This window comes from Sesamum indicum, linkage group LG6 (assembly GCF_026168435.1).
Source record: "Sesamum indicum cultivar Baizhima isolate 11 linkage group LG6, ASM2616843v1, whole genome shotgun sequence".
Lineage (NCBI taxonomy): Eukaryota > Viridiplantae > Streptophyta > Magnoliopsida > Lamiales > Pedaliaceae > Sesamum > Sesamum indicum.
This window is the reverse complement of record NC_142662.1, coordinates 21,795,565-21,816,219: the sequence shown is the minus strand read 5'-3', so window position 1 is coordinate 21,816,219 and position 20,655 is coordinate 21,795,565. Positions and strand designations below refer to the sequence as shown.

General features: G+C 37.5%; 2 protein-coding genes and 1 pseudogene across 4 annotated transcripts; 2 read left to right on the top strand and 1 right to left on the bottom strand.

Moving 5' to 3' along the window:
- Nucleotides 1–4,336: 4,336 nt before the first annotated feature.
- On the bottom strand, nucleotides 4,337–14,279 carry TIC110 (translocon at the inner envelope membrane of chloroplasts 110). Of its 2 annotated transcripts, none has more exons than XM_020694610.2 (15): nucleotides 13,513–14,279; nucleotides 12,394–12,453; nucleotides 12,180–12,303; nucleotides 12,005–12,073; nucleotides 11,806–11,904; nucleotides 11,582–11,648; nucleotides 11,064–11,128; nucleotides 10,815–10,909; nucleotides 10,053–10,174; nucleotides 9,780–9,880; nucleotides 8,279–8,495; nucleotides 7,933–8,090; nucleotides 6,473–6,598; nucleotides 5,418–6,383; nucleotides 4,337–4,872 (listed from the first exon to the last, which is right to left on the bottom strand). In XM_020694610.2, exons 1-15 carry the CDS (start codon nucleotides 14,103–14,105, stop codon nucleotides 4,627–4,629), a joined length of 3,108 nt encoding a protein of 1,035 aa, XP_020550269.1. In that variant the 5' UTR covers nucleotides 14,106–14,279; the 3' UTR covers nucleotides 4,337–4,626. The 2 variants fall into 2 exon arrangements, with proteins under 2 accessions (XP_020550269.1, XP_011080674.1); XM_011082372.3 differs by having other exon boundaries at nucleotides 10,053–10,171.
- A 647-nt stretch (nucleotides 14,280–14,926) lies between these two features.
- LOC148787910 (organic cation/carnitine transporter 1 pseudogene) lies at nucleotides 14,927–15,881 on the top strand (annotated as a pseudogene). The gene is made up of 2 exons (XR_016065867.1): nucleotides 14,927–15,683; nucleotides 15,760–15,881. The product of XR_016065867.1 is annotated as an organic cation/carnitine transporter 1 pseudogene (transcript).
- LOC105163980 (uncharacterized) lies at nucleotides 15,745–18,871 on the top strand. The gene is made up of 6 exons (XM_011082517.2): nucleotides 15,745–15,880; nucleotides 16,428–16,516; nucleotides 16,581–16,642; nucleotides 17,482–17,962; nucleotides 18,086–18,314; nucleotides 18,417–18,871. Exons 1-6 carry the CDS (start codon nucleotides 15,745–15,747, stop codon nucleotides 18,869–18,871), a joined length of 1,452 nt encoding a protein of 483 aa, XP_011080819.2.
- Nucleotides 18,872–20,655: the final 1,784 nt, after the last annotated feature.

Below are 20,655 nucleotides of genomic sequence, written 5' to 3'. Positions count from 1 at the left end.
ATCTCCAGTGGAAGAAGAACCCGCCATCTTGGTCAATGAGTTGTTGTAAAAGCATCCGAAGCTCCTCCATAGTAAGAACAAATAAATACGGGAACATAGGGTCGCCCTGTCGCAATCCTCTCGCACTATGAAAGAACCAATGAGCTGCCCTATTAAGACAGAGTAGGAAGGCGTGGTAATACACTCCTCAATCCACCCAATGAACGTCCTCGAGAATCTAAATAAGCGCATGACTGCCAATAAGAAATCTCATTCCACCATCTCATACGCCTTTCGCAAGTCCACCTTCAAAGCACATCGTGGTGGAAATCGTTGTTGTTTATAACCTGTAAATAGCTCTTGTGCTAATAATATATTTTCAGTAATCAATCGGGCTGGCACAAAAGCATTCTGCGACGGACTAACCAAATCATCTAACACCATATGCAACCGTTGTACTATAATTTTCGTAATCACCTTATATAGTACATTATAATAAGAAATTGGCAGAAACTTGGCCACCGTAGAAGGGTTGCTTACCTTAGGGATAAATGCCAGGAGGGTAGCATTCACCTGTTTGAGAAATTTATCGGTGCGAAAGAAATCCAAAGTGGTTTGAGTGACCTCTGGACCCACCACTGACCTAGCGGCTTTGAAGAAACCAGAAGTATAGCCATCAGGTCCCGGAGCTTTATCCCCAGCAATGTCAAAAACAACTATTTTAACCTCAGCTTAGGTGATCAGCCGTATTAAGTCCTGCACTTCCTCGGGTGTCAAGATATGACGCACCCACGACCGCATGTACTATAAGTCAATAAACCTAGATCGTCGATCTCCTCCCAATAATCGCTGAAAATAAGTGAAAAATTCATCCCTGACTTCCATGTGCTCTGTCAACAAAGTACCATCAGAGTTCACAATTTGGAAGATCCGTTTGGCAGACCGGGAACCTTCCGAAAGAAGATACGAGAGCATTGGTCACCACCCTTCATCCAGGCCATCTTAGCACGTTGCTGCAACATACTTTGCTCCAACGTCGTAGCCAACAATACAATCAGTTTGCAGCAGTGCTCCAACTGGAGGAAGAGTGAATTATGACGGTCTAATTGTAACAGGGGTTGCGCTTTGTCAAGAAACCTCTTAGCAATACGAACATTAGCTGCAAGATCACCCTTAACCCTCCGTTACTAGCGAAAGATAGGCTTGAGCACCTTCAGCTTACGAGTAACAGCATACATAGCAGTGCCCACAATATGATTACACCACACACGCTGCACGGAAGGGGTGAATTCCGAAGACAAGGCTAAAAATTTATCAAAGCGAAACATACTCACATTAGTAGAGGCACCATCACCACACATGACCAAAGAAGAGTGGTCAGAGGTACACGGATTAAGGCATATATAGTGCGCAGTTGGCCAGTACGCCAACCACCTATCGTTAACGAGGAATCGATCGAGGCGCTTCTAAAGGCTTCTCGCATCACTACTGTAGTTATGCCATGAAAAATGCTCCCCCTGCATCGCCAAACAGAGTATGCCTGTGTGATGCAAGCATGTTCAAAATTCCTCCATAACAGCATGGATGTCCCCGGAAGTGCCACACACTTCACTCATATCAAGTACAGCATTGAAATCACCACCCACAAGCCAAGGGGAGTCATCAATAGCATGCGCAAGACGGCCAACATCCTGCCAAAGCTCTCTCTGCAAACCCAACTCATTAGCTCCATGCACAATTGTAAGTAACACATTGAAGATTCAAATTTTTAATAAGAACACGACAATGAATATGTTGAGAACTAACATCAACCACATCCAAACCTAGCCAATCATCATCCCAAGCTAACCATATACGATTTATCAAGACGACTATAATCAACAAACCAATTCCACTGAGGCAACATAGTCGACTGGATTCTAAAGGTAGTATTAGCAGCAATTCTAGTTTCCAATAAACCCACTAAATGCAACCGATATTCATGAACAAGATCAATAATCGATACCTGATGATCTCGGCGGTTTAGGCCCCACAAATTCCAGACTGCTGACTAATCATCGGCACCTGGAATGGGGCTGCAATAATTAGGACCCCTCGAGATAGATGACGCATTATCATCATCAAACATAAGAACTTCATACACATTATGAAGTACAAGCTCTTTACCTTTAGCCCGAAGGCTAGTAGAGGCCGTCTTAACTCTAACGGCTAATCATCATTCACCTCAGCCTCGGGTTCAACCATGGTTGGTGGGTTCGTCGGAGGACTCGGATCAGCCCTCGTTTTAGGAACATAAACATGCATAGGTTACCCGACAGCAATCGCAGTCCAACGACAAGACCCCTCCCGTATCATCTCCAAACTCGGCCTCACAACCACCTCACTGTTTTGGACTGTTGGAAGAACATACGAGACCGTTTTCCTAGTGGAATTATGAAATCCAGCAACAATTTGATTCGATTTATTGATCGAAAAATAATAAGGTTGTAGTGGAATCGTAACAACAAACAAGCCCTCGGAACCTGTGGATTTCGTCGGACTGTTGTGCATTGGTTGAGGCACAGCCATAGAACACGGTTCCCCTAAAAGAATCGCACTCTTCGGGACCAGAACAGGCGCTGCAGGGAGAAGTCTACACTTCGTCTTCTCCAAGAACCCGAAGTATGGAACGAGAGGGGAATGACTATCCCAAAATCCTTACCAAAAGTAGTCCCAAATTTTTTAGATTTTAAAATTTTAACCAGCCAAAATTTAAATTTAGGACGCACTTCAAGACAGTTTTGGGACGGTTTGGGACATACATTGAATTTAATTTGAATTCAAATTTTTTGCAGTTTTTAGGTTGTAGATGGAATCTGAAAATTATTGGGACGGTCACTAGGACGACTTGGTTCTAATTTACATCCAAAATGTTTTGAATTTATTTTTTTAAAATGAGTTCAATATAGAATTTGGGACAACACAAAGTGGTCGTCAAAATTTAGTTGTTGAAATTATGGAACGGAATTAGGGCTGGCTTGTTGGGACGACATTTGGGAGAACATTCCGTTAGAAAATTGAACATCTTCAGGTCATCCCCAAATGTCATTCTCAATGTCGTCCCAAACTATTACCTACCAAAACCTTGGAACAACATTTGGAACGATCTTGGACGGTTACTATTTTTTGTCCGTTTTTAGGATGGATGTTGGGACAAACCTTGTTATGTTGGGACACTAAGTAATAGAGCGAGACGTTCTGTCCTAACTCCGTTTGAAGTCATCCCAAAATTGTTCCAATTAAGGACGAATTTTTTTGGAACAATTTTGGGACAAAAATTAGTCGTCCCAAAACTCCATCCCAATAAGCCATTCTTTTTGTAGTGAATTTTAGCTGATTTTGACTTTTTAGAGAATAAAGTGATCAATTTAAAAAAACAAATTCACTTTAGTTCCTTAAATTTATAAAATTGTCAAAATTGATCTTTTTTATGCTAGAATAACTTTTTATATTTTGATGCTTATTATGATGTAATTATCTTATGTCAATAAAAAAAATCTTTGAATTTTTGTGTACATAAATAATAAATATTGCTTCACTTAAAATAAATAGTCTTTTTTTTTGTTCTCATATGTTACAAAAAAATAAAGAATTATGACTAGATTTTATAAAATTCAGTCATAAGTTTTGATTCTTTGTAACTTCCAAAATTGAAATTAAAAAAAAAAAAAAATAGACTGCTTATTTCAAGCAAAGCATACTTATTATCATGTTTACAAGAGTTAAAAGTTTTTATTATAATTAATTATATCAACATACAAAAAAATAGAAAAAAAAATATTTTCCCACCTAAAAAAAAGGGTAATTTAACAATTTCATAAACTTAAGAGAATAAAAAAAAAAAAAAACTTAAATGAATCATTTTACCCTTTAAAAATTCGAAATCTAGCCATTTTTTTAACTGAGATAGTCACAGAAACTAAACTGAGACAAACTAAACTTTGGAGCCAATAAATGAAGTTAAGGGACAACAGTAACTCTAAGTAGAAACTTAAGGGGCCAATTACACTTTTACCCTAATTTTTTAGAATAGTAGAAACTTAAGGGGCCAATTATACTTTTACCCTAATTTTTTAATTCTATAAAACTCGCCGAAATAAATTGAAGGCAGAAAGTACCACAGAACAAGACTACATTAGAAGGGGATAAAGTGAAACTTACCCTTTCAGGTTTCAACTAATAGATATGCATTGTGCAGTAATATGGAGCATACTTTCCATTTGAATGTGATCACAAATATACATTCTGAATACAAAACTTCTAATAGAAATCAGAATATCTTCACAATATTTTGACTTTGATTAAAAAAGCTGCAAAATAAAACCACAAAGGAAATTTTGCTTTCAAGATTGCCAGAATACGCGAAACTTCAGTTGAAATTTCTACAAAACCATAGATATCACCATCAATGTTCTGAGCAAATTTTCAACTCAAACAGATGCTTTATGCAGCCGCTTTTAGCGGTAGAGATCTATCAATATTTCACTCAACCATCCTGCTTAACATGTTCCACAGTAATAATATTAGACAAAATTGGTACACATCAACACTCTCAAAACCAAAGCTGGAAAGCAAACTATTGGAGTTGAACTAACTAAAATGTCAAATTTAGAATACAAACTCTTCTTCAGTTGTTGCTCCATTTGGTAATCCTTTATCTTTAACAGCTTTTAAAGCTTCTGCTGTTGAGTCGCTGATATCCAGTAGATACTGTATTCTGGCCACCTTATCAGCTGCTGGGTCATTTTTCATGTATATGAGGAACAGATCAGCCAGTTCCTCGGGCACCTCCCATGACAATGGGGTTGAGGGTACGGCTTTATCGCAGGCTAACAAGTCATTGAGAGAATTAACCTACAAGATTGTACAAAGGCAACTGAGTAATGTGTTTAAGATAAATGAACAACTCATCTAAAAGCTTAAACAGTTAGATGTTGAAAATTGTTTAAAATTAACATCTTAACACGCCCCGTCATGTGCAAACCTTGCAGGTGAAACATTTCTTTTTAAATTGGAGGAAAAGAAATTCAAACCTAGGACCTTGGTTACCATATTAAACGACAACCTCGTCTAAAAGCTTAAGCTGTTAGAGAGGAGAATCATTTCATATTAATATCAGGGATAACTACAGTTCAGGAATAATTATAGGGACAGTTGCTTAGGTTTAGGCATACTATTAATGAGTACCCTCAATTATGAAAATTTACACTGCCTGGGCTGCAGTCATATTTTACATTATAGATTTCCTCTTAAAAACCTGATAGCCAGGAGGGAATCCGTAATGTAATGTAATGCCACTGCAATTTTTTTAAAATCTAAGGATTTCTCGTGATATAATTATCCATTCATTTTGAGGATTTCAGAGGACTGCATCAAGCAACCAGAATAGTAAGACTTACAACTCCTTGATGATTCCTCTGTCGCAGTAGCGCCACTGCCTGAACAAGTGAATTCGATAATCTATTCCGAGCAAGTTCATGCACAACTCCCTTGGCCTTCTTGGCGTCAATATTGAGATCTTTGGGGATTTTCTCATACACTTCCTCTTCGTCAAAGTCACCAGTACCAGACGAGAAAATATCATCAATAGTCTTTTTGAAGAGATTCTCTCGTAGGCTTTCAGAGATCATGTTGTCTACATCAACTCCATTTTCTTTCAGTTCTCTAATTTCCTTTATGCTAAGCCTCCCCCGACCAACAGCAGTTTCAAGAGCTGCTGACAATTTTGTAGAGGTGATGCTTTTTATGATCTTTTGTGCATATTGAGGTGGCAAACCGACGCTCTTCTGCAACTCATTCAGCTGCTCAATCCTCTGTTTTGTCAATTGTCCATCAGCCAGAAGATTCTCAGCTTCCTGCCTGAAAGCCTGTTCAGCTAAACCCCTGTGTACTTCAACAATCTCTTTGTCAGTCAAACCGAGTATGCCCCCAAGTTGGTTCAACAACAGATACTCAGAATCGTCCTTCTTTGTGGTGATTTGGGCTCCAAAAGGAATCCTGGTCACTTCACCTGTTAGACAAAATAGTAAGTATGTTTTGTAAAGGTCAGCTCTATCCCTGTCTGGAAGGTCATCTCTAAGATTTATCTCCTTCTGGCTCGGTTTTCCACTAATGTCCTTGCTCGGTCGAGCTTTACGGAGTGACTGCAAGGATTCCCATTCCTCATCATCCTCTGCTTTCTGTTCTTCCTTTGTGGTTTGCTCTTCAGTGGGAGGAGTATCAGCAGATTCACCTTTGATATCTGCAACTAATTCAGTGACAACCAAGCTATTGAAAGCTATCATCTTTTTGAGTTCTTTCGCAGATTCGGTACGGCTACCAGCTGCTCTTGCACGTTGAATATAGCTGATAAAAATCCTACGGACCTGAATGCACCCAAATATTGAGAACAAACCATCACAAAAACAGTTAACCATGACATACTATCAGAATATCCTGGAACATCTATACTTACTGCTTTACTAGCAATAGACATTGCAACCTCCCTGGTCAAGCGCAAACCAAATGCAGCCTTTCGGACAGACTTCTTAATCTCTGCATCATACCCATTTACACCTGCTTCAACTGCTTCCTTGACAACCTGTTGAAGTGGTTGGATATCCGATTAAACAATCATGCACTCTTGAACATAAGCAGATAATTATCAAGTCCAAGGATTGCATTACAGATTGAAAATTATCACAAAACACAGAGAAATAGAATGAATAACCTTTATCCATAAGCATCAAAAAGAAACACAGAGTCACGTAGGTTATAGCGCTTATAGAGTGGAAACTATAGGAAATTTTTGGTTCCAAAGCCAAGAAATTGCAAGTTTGAATAAAACATAGCAGACAGCATAAAGAGTAAGTGATTGAACTAAAAGGGTAAGCAGCACAAATATTGAAGCAGTTCCAAAAATTATGTGAGAGAGAAGGATTTGCAGTTGTAGAGCCAGAGGATAACTGCAGAAAGGAGAAAAGAGAAGTAACCTTCTCAAATATTGAAGCAACCCCAGAGTAATGGGATACATAATTCAGTAACCTTCTCAAATATACACTCAAGTCAAGAAAAAAGGTAACATTAACTACATAAAGACCTTGAAGAATTCTCATGAAAAGCTATGGACAAGAATTTGTATTCTTAATATTAATAAATTAAAATGAAAGAATTTTATATTCGAAATACTAAGACATTCATTTTAATCTTATCGTGCATTTCAAGAACTACAACAAAGGCTAAAAGAACACTCCATTCTTACTCTATAGAATGCTGGTAGAAATGGGAAAAGAGAATCTCAACTTAAGGCTCATTAAAACCTACTTACTTATTACTTAAAATGTAGTACATGAGAATATCCCTGGTCTGAAATAGATAAAACTTATATATTAATCAATTAGTAAAGATTCTTAGGCTGGCTTAGTGGCTAGTGCCCGCGTATCCACACCCAATAAAAACAAAAACCATTAACTTTTTGAACCCAAGATATATCACATCCTATCATTTAAATAATATTAGAGGGCCAAAGACCTTTCAGGCGTGTATTAGACAATTCTGTTCCAAATGATTTGGTGTGAACTTATCTTCGCTATACGATTAAAGAAAAAAATGCATCTGCCAAGAGAATTGTCTGAGTCTTAGAACAAAAGCCCTGATACTCCCACAAGAAACTGAATCAACCGTGTCAAATGAGTGGAGTCCAGTCATAGAAATCTCAATCGCTAATATTTACCTTTCTTTAGCTTTTCCAGTTTCATAATCAGGTAATACACTCAACCACTTGAGAGCATATAGAGCTGTGGTAGGATACTGTATGAAGGTTCAACAACAAAAGTTTCTGATTCCCTACTTACAAACAGGATGAAATTCTGTTCTGGTCCACCTCAATGGTAAACAAAATAATGAATCTAAGGCCATAAAGATGAACAGCATTACCTTCTCAAACACACGGCCACAGATATCTGCATGGGCTGCTTCAACAGTTTGCTTTGGAATGCAGAACATGATCTGTATCTGTTCCAATGTTTTGACATCCTCATCACTGAGTTCACCTTTATCGGCCACTAGTTGCTGAAGTTTCCTCCGGTAAATTTCTAACCATTACAAGAACAAAAATTCTTTCACAACCAAATTGTTAACCATGAAGATACAGTAAAGATCACGTTATCGGTTATACTTACACAACCGAGAGGTTATGTGTTTCATTAAGTACATCACAAGATAGCAAGACAACTAAAAATGTTTAAGTCTTCTATGAGAAAGCCTATGTATTAAATCAAACCTTCATGAATCTGTATGGCCTTCTCTGGATCAAAGTGCAGCTCTTCGCATAGATTTTGAAGATAGGCTGCTTTACTTTCAGCATTCATCAATTCACCCTTAGATACAGCCTGCTGAAGACGTCTACGATAGACTTGAGAGGTGACTTCCAGTGCAATGGACTCAGCTTCTCGTCTCCCTAAACCAAATATATTCCTCAATTGATTCAGTGCAGCAAGCTACAACCAGAACAAAAGGGTGACATAAATGAGAAGTCGATTAAGAAAGTAGAATGAAAAAAGAAGTATGAAAAGGAAAAAACTCAAATATGTATGATGTGCATAAGCAACAACAATGTGGTTGTAATATCACATAGTTAACATCCAAAATTATTATCCAGAGTAAAAGTCATATATCAGAATTACTAAATCCAACAAGTTGATCCCCTAATCATATAAACACATTGTTTTACAAATTTATGAAAGATTATGACACAAGCATTAAGTCAAGTAGGCAGGTGAACGAGTGGGAGAGGGAGCGAGAGGGTGGTGTTAAAGTGACAAAGTTCAAATCTTTTGAGAACGGGGGGCATCTTAAGAGTGTTTATTCAAATGAATGATGCTATTTAATAAAATCTCAAAACTCATATTGGGCCAATCCATCTAAAATTAAAGCAAGTGGTGGCAATAGGTTATTTTCACAGGTTAAGTAGCCCTTCTGTTAACATTAAACTGGATGGCCCAAGAACCAAGTCCAGATTCCACATCTCTTCATAGACAGTAAAGATGAGAGGAGAAGAAAACAAACACTATATTTGTTTTCAGCATACGCAATGTTTGCAGTCATACAGAAACACCTTATCTCTGTTTTAGCATAAATACATACATATATATACACACACATATACATAAAAGTATATAAAAAAGACATGATTTCACAATGAACAGTAATTTTTGTCTCCCAAAACACAACATTAAACATACAATACTAATTTTAAATTATCTCCAAAAACAAATCAAAAAATACATATTATCTGTGACACATACTTATTTATCTTTGTTTTTCTCTCTATATATCCACAAAACACAATGAAACACACAGAAAACGAATCCAAACACTATGAAAGTGTTAAGCTAACTGAGGCAGAACCCAAAATTCCCCAACCCCTCATTCCCAATTCACCCAGTCGTTGAATAGGAAGCCAAACAGCACAAACTCCCAAATATTCCCTCATGGTTTCTTCATTTAGTTTTTCTTTCTGTTTTAGATCTTTCCTGCATTCTTTATTCTTTCCATCTTTGAGAATTTAAGTTACCACACTACCTAGTTGGCCACTACTACTGACTCAGGAAACTAGGAAATGATAGATCAATACCATACATCCCAATGCCACTCTACATAGTCTCTGTTGCTGGGAAGTTGGGAAATAAAAGAAAGACTTCATGTGTGGATATCATATTGCGTAATTGAAAACAGTTAACTGTACTTTAAGACAATTTAACATGCAATAATTCATGATGCACCTTGTTTTCTTCCATTCGACCCCCCGACAGAGCATCCGTTATATAGGCTCTGTATAAAAGCTTCAAATCATCCATCTTTCTATCACCATCATACTCTCCACCTGAACCAAAATACGCAACAGCTCAACTTAACAAGTTTACATAGGAAAAACACTAAAAGATAAAATTACGAAAAAGGAACCACAGAAAAGTCTAGTTACAGAAAAGATAACAGTATCAAAGCCAGAACCAAGGTCCTTACAAAACAAATTACAAGTTGCTTGGTGACCATACCTATTAAGGATACAGGCCCAACCCCCCGAGCAAAACGACTCGCATCAGGATGGTTTTTTAGTGAGATTAGCAGATTATTAAAAGCCAGTATCTTATCAAGCTCCTCAAGCACAGGTTGCCTGCTAAATATACACATGGTTAGGCAACTCATAGGCTAAAATGTTTGATCAAAGACTGGTCAACAAGCCTTCAGAACTATTTAAGGCTAAAAGGTATAAGAAAAATTATAATTATACAGAGCTCACAGAAAAACTACCAAATACAGTCATGCAACCACAACATCACTAAGTCTGTGCTGTAATTATAACTGTAACACTACAAACAAAAGTCACTCATCAGGAGCAGAATGTTTAACAAGACAAAACTAGGCACAAAATCGTTATCTGATTAGAGTTAGATTTAGGTCTAACCATGTTTGCCAGATTGGGTAGTTTTGACTCGAAGCACAGATGTTTCATACTTTTATTAACAACTGATTCTCACCTATTAGACAAAGCTGCAAAGATACTTTGTTGTAATCATTCTCGTTAAAAGAAAAATGAAACAACATTTGATGAAGAGAACTGAAGCACTAATCAGTTAACATGTTCAACTGCAGAGCCATGCTTATCCCAAGAACTTGCGCAAGTTTGGCAGCAGCCTAGCAATGAAATTTTGACTTATCATGCAACTTGTTCTTTGCTCTTCTCTACCGAAAAGAGTTTCTCAAAACCAAAATTTCTTGCATGCTTCTATATTTCAAGTACATAATACTGTTCATACGCTGATCTACTTCTGGACTTCAATACACTGAGAGCTGCCGATATATTTTGCTCCACAAGCTTTCTTGTATGGTCCCTAAACATATTTTCAGCAAGCTGCAAAATATAGATAGATGTTTTATTACAAGATACAATGACATGTCAAACATTGAATGCATGTGTATATTGTTGTTCAGTAAAAGATCTTTCACACAGATTATGGGAATTTGGAACTTGTTTTAGTATTATAATAATTCACTGAAGACAATACCTCATCAGAAAGTCGATATAGAAGTTGGGCTTCTCTAAGGCTGATCAGCTGAGTCACATCAACATCTAGAAAACAATTAAAGCCACATTAATGTTGCATTTCTACCCTATTACAACTCATCAGTCAAGGTGTTAGTATAGCAACAAAAGTGACCTTATTGACACCAGACGACGATAAATAGGAGATCATGATAAGATAAGGTAACCAGAATAGCCTTGAAAGCTTAGGTGGTCCTACAGAAAGACCTGTATCTGCATCGGATAGTGCTACACGACATGCAGAGCATTTACATGCCACGCTTCAAAATGCTTAAAAGGAAAAGTACAAAGGTATGCCATACTTTTCGATACACTTACTACTAGTAACCACTTAAGCATAATGTAGAAAGTTGAGAGAATTCAGAATTGGGGAGAGAAAGCAGAGTGATGAGTAATGGAAAGCTTTTACCAAAAACAATTTCTCTTATCAGAAGATGATATCAAAAAATTTGTAATATTCATAAACTAAACCCGATCTACCTTGGGAAATTGAGTCAAGCTTGTAGGAATATAACCTCTGGGCATTGTCCCGGACAGCAACCTCTACCTGATAGACAGAAGGCAATAGGAAAATAGAAAATGAAGACAATGAAAAACGTTCATGTTACAATGGTTTGCTAATCCAATATAAATAAGAATTCAGATAATTCACTTACTTTTTCGGGGAAATAGAGTAAATTGAAAATATTGCAATGGTTAATTACCTGAGCATCAGTGACCTTGAACACACGTTTCCAAGGCAACAAGAAACCAGACGCTTCTCCAAAAACAAGGTTTGAGACGTATATCAGTTTCTGAAATGCCTGCACTGGAAACATCAAAAATGGTCAAGCTCCATATCTTTAAAAGTTCAGATGTAGCAAACCAAATATATCACATTCATGTGACTAAACAGTATCATACCCGACGTTGTGCCATATCAGCATCACGATCCCCAGTTTCAAGTCTTTGCCTGAAAATTCGCCTACCAATCTGAGAGATTGTAGATTAAAAAGTTGAAACAAATGATCTCCATTTACTCATTCAACCAGAAGCATTCTTATTTCACTGTAAACTCAAGTAATAGATGCAGAGCTACCTCCATGTGCATGGCTGCAGCATCTGGGTCATCAATGCCCAATGAGCTTTTGAATTTAATGATGGTCTCAACTTCATCACCTTTGAGATCTTCACTTTCAGGAGGAAGAACAGCAGATACAAATCTAAAAATGCAGAATAGTAGGAGTAAGTTCTCTAATTGCACAAAAACACTGGTCCTTAAGTACTAAAGCTCAAAAGAAAATCCTCCTTACCGGCAATAAATATCACAAAGCTCTGCATTAAATGCCTCATTCTGTTTGCTAACACCATATCTGGAAGATTACACAAGGTTGTATCATAAGACAGAAGTAAGAAAACAAAGAATATAATAAGCTCATGATGCAAAACAGCAGTTCAAGCATAAGACAACAGAATGATATCAAACAATTGGTCAAACAAGCAGAGGCAGGAACAGACAGAACTAACAAAAAGGGAAAAATAATGATGACAATACTAACAGGAAGCGAACAGAGTGTGGAAGCATCAGTTGTTAATAGGTGAATTTCGTGTCAAAGTTTTTCCAAAATTAAATATTGTGTCAACCTTAGTTTGTCTATTATGGTCTGGTACGTAGAATTTATGAATACCTGCATTATATACCCTGACGTAGAATGCTAGTTAGTGTTAACATCACATGAAGGAAATAGAACTGAATTTGTATACATCTATGGTCACAGAACTCAAGTTCCCAACAAATTGGGAGTAAATCCTTCTTTCGCCCCTATCGACAGAGAATATATCCAAGCCATACGCCTTCACGGTCTTACCTTTCCCATCAGATACACCACCTAGCAAGTATTCAAGACTAGAATCATTTGCATTTCCACTTTATATGAAGATGAAGAAGGGAACAGAGATGCTTATCTCACTGGCACATCTAGAACTTTTTACTTATGTGTTACAAGAAACAAAAATAACACCTAGAATGATATAACTAACAAAGTATCCTTTTTGATCTATAACACAGTAACATATGGTTTGGATTAATGGTATTTCACAAATTCTATTGCATCAAAACATATTAATTTTTTGTTACTCATTGAATGGCACTTTCCAGTTACTACTGTGGTTGGACCCCTAATTACATTCATGATTGTTTTTCAGAATACTTCTTCTTGAAGCAGATCCAAAAAGATCTCATAAGTCATAGGACAAGTTAAACTAATTAATATATATGACTAATGATCATCAGCCAACACAATAAAGAATATCTATCATCTTCATCAACACATAAAGAATACCAGGAAAAAAACTGTGAAGTATTTTTGGAGCAAAATCAGATAATTAACCATCAAGAAAATTCAAAGAATGTAGGAAAAACTTAAAATTACTTGTTTGCAATGGCTTCAATATCTTCCTTCTTTATAGCCCCAGGATCATCACAACCCACCACATAATTGTGCAAATTAGCAGCCGCGACTTCCGGCACGCAAGCATTCAGCGCATAGGCAGCCCCCGCGCCAGCAGCGCCAACGATCACAGCCCCACCTAAGCCAGCATTGCGGGACCCACCAAACCGGGACCCGAGTCCATATCCAGCACCCACCGCAGCAGCAACGATAAGAACAGAACTAGCGATTCGGATGGGCGGAGACATAGCGTCAACCAGGGACTGCAAACCCATGAGCTCCCTTTTCTCTCCAAAAACATCCGGCTTGACGGCGGGGGAAGAGGGTTCCCCTGAAGAACGGATTCTGGAGATTTTGCAGCGGTCGCGGCGGAGATGGGTCGAGGAGCGCCGGAGAGCGGTGGTTGAGGATAGAAATGGGGTGAAGAAGAGGGTCTTGGGATGAGGAGAGGAAGGAGTGGTTGTGAGAAGAACCGATGGCTTCATTATCCGAATATGTGTCTCTCTACCTCTCTGTGCTGCAAGCGGTGGAGATTCTGGACCCGTGAGTGGGAGTGAGAGCGTAGATAGAGACATAGGAAGCACAGAGACGGGTGTTAGAGCGAGAGAACGAGATAAGCGTGTAGGGTTTTAGGGAGAGAGAGAAGGCAGTGGGGAGTGTGAGAGTTGAAGATAGAGGGGGGAGGAGTAGCAGCAGTTTGATGGGCGGAGAAGAAGATAAACTGAAGAAACCCCCGGCCCATTTTTGAGTTACGGGTCCCGTTTTCTTCACTACCACTTCCATTTTCTATTTTTCTCGAACAATAATATTGCACATATATATGCTCTAAAAAGATACTTATGTTTGGGTTCGTTTTTGGGCCATCTCAGAGATGGCCCAAAAACAATGTAATGTTTGGCATGCATTGTTTTACCTATTTCTATTTTATTTTTAGTTGTTTTTGTAAAAATATGGGGAACAAAACTGACTTTTTTATTTACAGCCGTACATTTTCTCTTTCCTCTTCTCTTTCCTCTATCGCAGACATCGGCTTTCCTCGTAGAAATCGCCCCTCTGTTCATCGTCTTCCTTCTTCTTCAGATCGATACTCGCAGAAATCGCCCTTCACCTCTGTTCATCGTCTTCCTTCTTCTTCAGATCTATACCTCTATTCATCGTCTTCCTTCATCGGCTTTCCTCGCAGAAATCGCACAAATTGGATGATTATCAAATGCTCTTCAGCCCATTTTTCTCCAAATAGAGAAAAGGGTTTCAAGAAGTGAGAAAATTCCTCTATCCTCAACACTTCTTATTTCAATGAATCTTCTATCCTGAACAAAAAGATTGCTAGAGCTGTGGGTTCATATATTATTTTGCTTCACAATATTTTGTGGTTGTTAGTTACACATTGCTCATAATGTGTAACCTGAATATTACAATTTGTTTGCCTATGAAAACGGCTGGAATCAGATTTAACACACAAACTCTTCTCCGTTTTGCTAATGGATTTTCCCGGGCGGGCATTGGCATATGCTGCCTTGTCCTCTCCACAGAAGCCGTTGGCCGGAAATCGCGTGGCCAAGTAGGCCAATATGGGTTTTTCTTCTTTGCAGCAGGGTTCCTTTCAATTCCCTTGATTGCTTATCCAACCAGAACTTGCTGGAGAAACTTGTACAAGATTATCTCATTTATCCCTCTTGTTTACTCAATCTTTATACTTCTACCCTTTGTATCAGAGTCCCCAAGGTGGCTTCTTCGCAGAGGTCGAAGTGAGGAAGCTCTTGAAGTGTTGAAAAGATATGCAAGAATCAATGGGAAGGAATTGCCTCTAAATATCTCTCTCCTAGAACCATCTGGCAATGAGAAAAACTTGGCTGCAGGTGAAGGAGAAAATAACACCTCCACCATTGAGAAACTGTGGAATACTAGATGGGCTGCCAAGAGGATGTCCATGGTCATGCTCACAGGTTTTGGGATTGGTTTCGTGTATTATGGGGTTCAACTCAATGTTGAGAACCTCAACTTCAACCTCTATTTCGCCGTTGCCATAAATGCAATGATGGAGATTCCAGCCGTTTTCATAGGCAGCGTGCTGTTGATGAAATTTTATTAAACCACCTGGAATGCATATGATATATCTTCCATATTCTGATGATATCAGACCTGTTGAAGAGGTAAGAGTAACTTTTTAACTTCACTAATTTCTTAACTGAAGAATTTAGAATTAAAAACAATATGGTGGATCTACAGCTTCACACTGATACAAATCCCATGGCACCTCGAGCAACTGAAGACCAAATAAAGAGCGCCTCTTTGTTAGTGAAGCGTGTTGATCTAAAAAACTTTTCAGTTTGCCAATTTGCGAAGCCTGGTATGTTCCATATTCTAAAGGAATCGCTCTGTGGATTTTCTTACAGTAAATATCATAACAGTAGTAGATGGATAACAAGTATTTGGAATGGTGCTAACTTCAGCGTTAATTTGGTGATGTAGGAGACCTGCTTTCTGAAAAGAATGCATCAATTAGAATTTAAGAATGCTATTTCTCTTGGAGGACCTTGATACAAGCATCCAAGGAACATATTGAATCATGAGATGAAAATTATGGCAAATATAAGAAATGGTTGGTGAAATCTTTTCATAATTATTGATGGCTACTGTTTTTCCATCAATAATTGCTGCCATTGCATGTGGTGCTTTGTATCATTGCAGAAACTTTTCAGTCAATTTCTGTATACTCTGTACTCTTCTGAAACATTTGTCGGCTATTTACTTTTTCTGCACTTAGTCACTTGGAGATATAATGAAAGAAATTACTATTTACCCGTGAATTGTACTCTCCTCTCTCTATATAATGTGTTACAACTCTTTATGCAATTTGCACTTTCATTCTATCTGTTGAGCTTATTCTGTCGAAGTAAAGTATTGCATTGCAATTGTTGACACATTATTGGTCGAGTACTCTCATCCATCTAACATTTGGCTTTACCATTTTCTTGTTATTAAGGTATGTATCTTAATTTTCGCTCACTAATCTTGATCTTAAATGTTATATTCTTCAAAATTTTAAGATAAAAATGCTTAATTTGGTTTTGCTTCTTGTTGACCTTGGCATGATGAATTACTTCGACTTGTTTGTCATTGTGCTCTGTTTGGCTGGTTAATTTCTTGATGGCCTTCAATATATTGTATTTCTCTTTCTTAAAAAAAAGGTTTTTTTAATTCTGTTGAAAAAAATGTATGTTAAGTGCTTTTTTATGTGCTTATATATATATATGCATATAAGAAGTTGAAGTTTGATTAGGATATTTTGTTGTTTTAATAATGGTGTTCTAAGTTCTAGTTTGCGAGTTGCACAACTTTTTTAATGGATTGATTACTTGCTTTGTTTGTAATTTATAGTTTTTATTATCGAATCACATTTGTTATTATATATTTTATTGTATTTAATATATACATAGTATGGGTACAAAAATAACATATAATTTAATGATTCTTTGCTTTCTGCAAAGACAAAGGTGAATTAGAGTTGTAGTTATAAGATTGTGAACATGAAGGTGACTTGTACATTAGAGTGTAAGATTGATTTTACACCCCCCTAAAATCATTGTAAAGAATGCTTTTGAAAGAACAATTGAAAGAATAACCAATTATTTTTTATCCACTTGATTTTTAGTGTAGTTTTATCAATACCAGAATATTTTTTTAATTTCTTTAATATTTAATTTTTATGAACATATTTTTTTGTATTAAATATTTTTATCATTTTATTTATTATCTAAAAACTAAATAAATTTAATTATTATTTTTAGAATGTAAGTTTAAAATAATTTTTATATCTTGACAAAGAATCTACTAGATAAACAAACATTAATAATCACCAAAACTGACCTGATATGGATTTAATTCAATATTCAATAAAACATTGCACATACCAAATTTTTTAGTTTAAGTCTTCTACTCAATCAACAGTTACCGGTGCAACGAATCTGTTGTCCCTGAAGAGTTTTATGCTTTTAGAGATATGATCTGCCCGGAGCTATTTAGAGAAAATGTCCCTCGTAATACTAGTTCGTTGCAAGGCGAAGGATGGGTAGCTGAGATAATGACAACTCCACACACGGGCAGGGTTTACGACAATATTCGCATGACAAAACCATGCTTCTACTCTTTAGTTGATGCGCTAACTTCTAGGGGATTGTTGCCTCATGGTCAGACCTCGAGAGTTAGCTCTGTTGAGGAGGTTGCACTCTTCATGCAGACGGTCGGCATGCATAAACGACAACGCGACAATATGGAGCGATTCCAACACTCACTTGAGACTATTCACCGTAGATTCCACCGAGTGCTATCCGCATTGTGCGCTATGGCACCCGAACTAATCACTCGCCCAAATTTTACAGACACTCATCCTAGTGTGGCTACCAATTCAGATTTCTACCCTTACTTTAAGGTAAACGTTGTATCTTAATTATCTACAAGAAGCCGCCTTGCATTGTCAACTAATTACTAAGCAATTCATAGGCATATAACTATTATCAATTATTACTTTAATATTTTTTTCAACGAACCATAGGATTGTGTCGGAGCGATGGATGGGACTTTGGTGCCGGCATGGGTCCCGCGGATAGATCAAAATCGATATCGATCTCGTAAAGGACGACTAGCACAAAACGTTTTGGCTATCTGTGACTTCGATATGAATTTTACATACGTGTATGCTGGGTGGGAAGGGAGTGCGGCTGACGCACGTGTCTTGAATCATGCTATATCACAGGACCAAAATTTCCCTTTTCCTCCCAATGGTGAGTAAACAAGTTAACATAGTTCCATTATACTCCATAGTTATTAAGAAAGAAGCAATTCTTATATTATCAATGCTGATAATAATTTATGAAGTACTGCAGGCAAGTATTATCTAGTGGATGCTGGATTTACAAACTATCAATGTTTTCTTGCGCCTTACAGAGGTACTCGATACCACCTAGCCGAGTATAGGGGCCATGGTCGCCGATATCGAACCCCACAGGACCTATTTAACCATGTCCATTCTCGTTTAAGAAATGTAATTGAGCGTTGCTTTGGAGTACTGAAGAAGCGGTTTCCAATATTACAGTGGGGGATGCCGAGCTACCTTCTTCAGCACCAAGTGGATTTAGTTATCGCTTGTTGTACACTTCATAACTTCATCCGTAGGTTCAGTCATGATGACATTATTTTCAACGAACCAGAAGATGAAATTCCTCCCGATATGGATTCATTCTACCATAGAGAACATCCTACCGTGACTGAACTAGAAACACAACGCATATTCCGCGACAACATAGCAATGCAGATGTGGGCATCTTATAATCCAACCTAGGCATTGGTAAACGTAAAGTAGACAATCCGAATGTAATGTTAATGTGCAACTTGTGACTAGTGTGTAACAAGTACGAAATGAGGATTGTGATCCAAAATTGGTTAATGTCGTTACATTCAGCCTATTTTACTACCTTTAAATGTGTTCGACATATAATTTAGATGTTCATAAGATTTTAATTATGATATCAGCTTGGTGTATACATGTTTTATATTTTATACTTTAAGATTAGTTTTTGCAGACATGGCATATCGTAGATACTTGGAACGGGCTGGCTTTCCACAGGAGGAGCATTGGACATTAAATGTTGAGCAGCGCTTAATGTGGATGATTGTGGATGACAACACCCGAGTCCCCATGAGAGATGATCGACGTGCGGAGGCACACATGAACCAGTGGGTTCGTGGATTACGACGGCATTTTGGGTATCATTACACACGAGATCAGGTCCGTCAGAAATTTTATGAATTGAAAGAGCGATTTCGTCAGTTCCACGAAATCACTCAGATACCAGGAATTTATTATGATGTTGAAACATTTTGTATGGATTTTCCTGATGAGCTACGACCACATACGACACGGGTATGTCATGTTATCGCTTTAATTAAATTATTGCAACCTAGTAACTGTTTATTCCGAATTACTATTTATTTTTCATTGATTGATTGTCAATATGAACCTGTTGTAGATCTACCCGTTGGCTAGACGATACTACCAGTATCCAGAGCCTCATTACCCCAGCATGCTCGAGATATGGGGCCCAATTAGACTACCGCTTGGGCCAGCTGAGTTGCACAGTGACGGGGGGCATAGCCGAGATAACCCACCGCGTAGTTTTGTGAGAGGTGGCGAAGAAGCCCCCATTATCATATCGGGATCCACTGCACCAACTCACCAAACGCATACCCATATTGCCAGTTGGGATGTTGAGGAACAGGTAGCTCGTGGGGATGGTGGCCCACGATTGGCGCGCAATATTTCATTAGCGCCACGTAGAAGTCTGGACATGGGTTCGGGAGTTGGCGGGATCAGGTCATGGACAGATTACATTCGTCGCTTTGGCGTGCAATCCGACCGTGGAGGCCATTCGCATAGTGAGGGAGACAGTACAGCACGCTCGCGGCGACCAACCGGAATTCCACCACGTCGACGTGACGGTCCTTAAGTATTAGTGGTGTTGTAGAATATGTGAGCCAGTCACTTGTTGTCATATGTTAATTATAAAGTTAACGGGAACATGATTGTGTGCGTCATTTATCATTCAATGACTTAAGGGTTTCATTGTCATACTTTAATTAGACAATACGCCGTATTAATCCAAAATATATTTTTCAAACCATTGGAATCTGTAGTTATAAATTATATTTAGTTAATATTGGATTATGTGGATCTTCAAATTATAAAAAATTGAAGGATGCATTAGAGAGTTGATATACATGTTAGATGTATAATATTTTCTTTGGTGATGTTTGTATTTTTTATTTTTAAATGCAAATACATTTTATTTTAACCACTTAATATTTTGTACATAATATTTTCTACATCATTGGAATAATTAAAAAATTTTAAAAAATACAAAATAATAGAAAAATTCTATGCGATTAATTCATATATTACATTATTTGAATAATATATTTAAATTTATCACCTCGAACAGAACGTCTAACAAAAAATGTTGTTAATCCATTACTAGAGTGCATTTAATTATTTATAAAAGTGTATCTACATAAATTATTTTTTTTACATTTCCATACATATATAATTAGAAAATAAAATTTATTTTA

Bases quoted from the DNA above. Each gene is read 5' to 3' on its own strand.
- TIC110 (XM_020694610.2), bottom strand. From the start codon at position 14,105: ATGTCTCTATCTACGCTCTCACTCCCACTCACGGGTCCAGAATCTCCA. The intron at 10,910-11,063 runs GTATTGTCTTCA...TATATTTTGCAG, and splicing joins TATATCGACTTTCTGATGAG to CTTGCTGAAAATATGTTTAG. The intron at 10,175-10,814 runs GTATGAACAGTA...GTGTATATTTAG, and splicing joins AAGTCCAGAAGTAGATCAGC to CAGGCAACCTGTGCTTGAGG.
- LOC105163980 (XM_011082517.2), top strand. From the start codon at position 15,745: ATGGTGGATCTACAGCTTCACACTGATACAAATCCCATGGCACCTCGA. The intron at 16,643-17,481 runs GTTTGTCATTGT...CTCAATCAACAG, and splicing joins ATGATGAATTACTTCGACTT to TTACCGGTGCAACGAATCTG. The intron at 18,315-18,416 runs GTGAGTAAACAA...GAAGTACTGCAG, and splicing joins TTTCCCTTTTCCTCCCAATG to GCAAGTATTATCTAGTGGAT.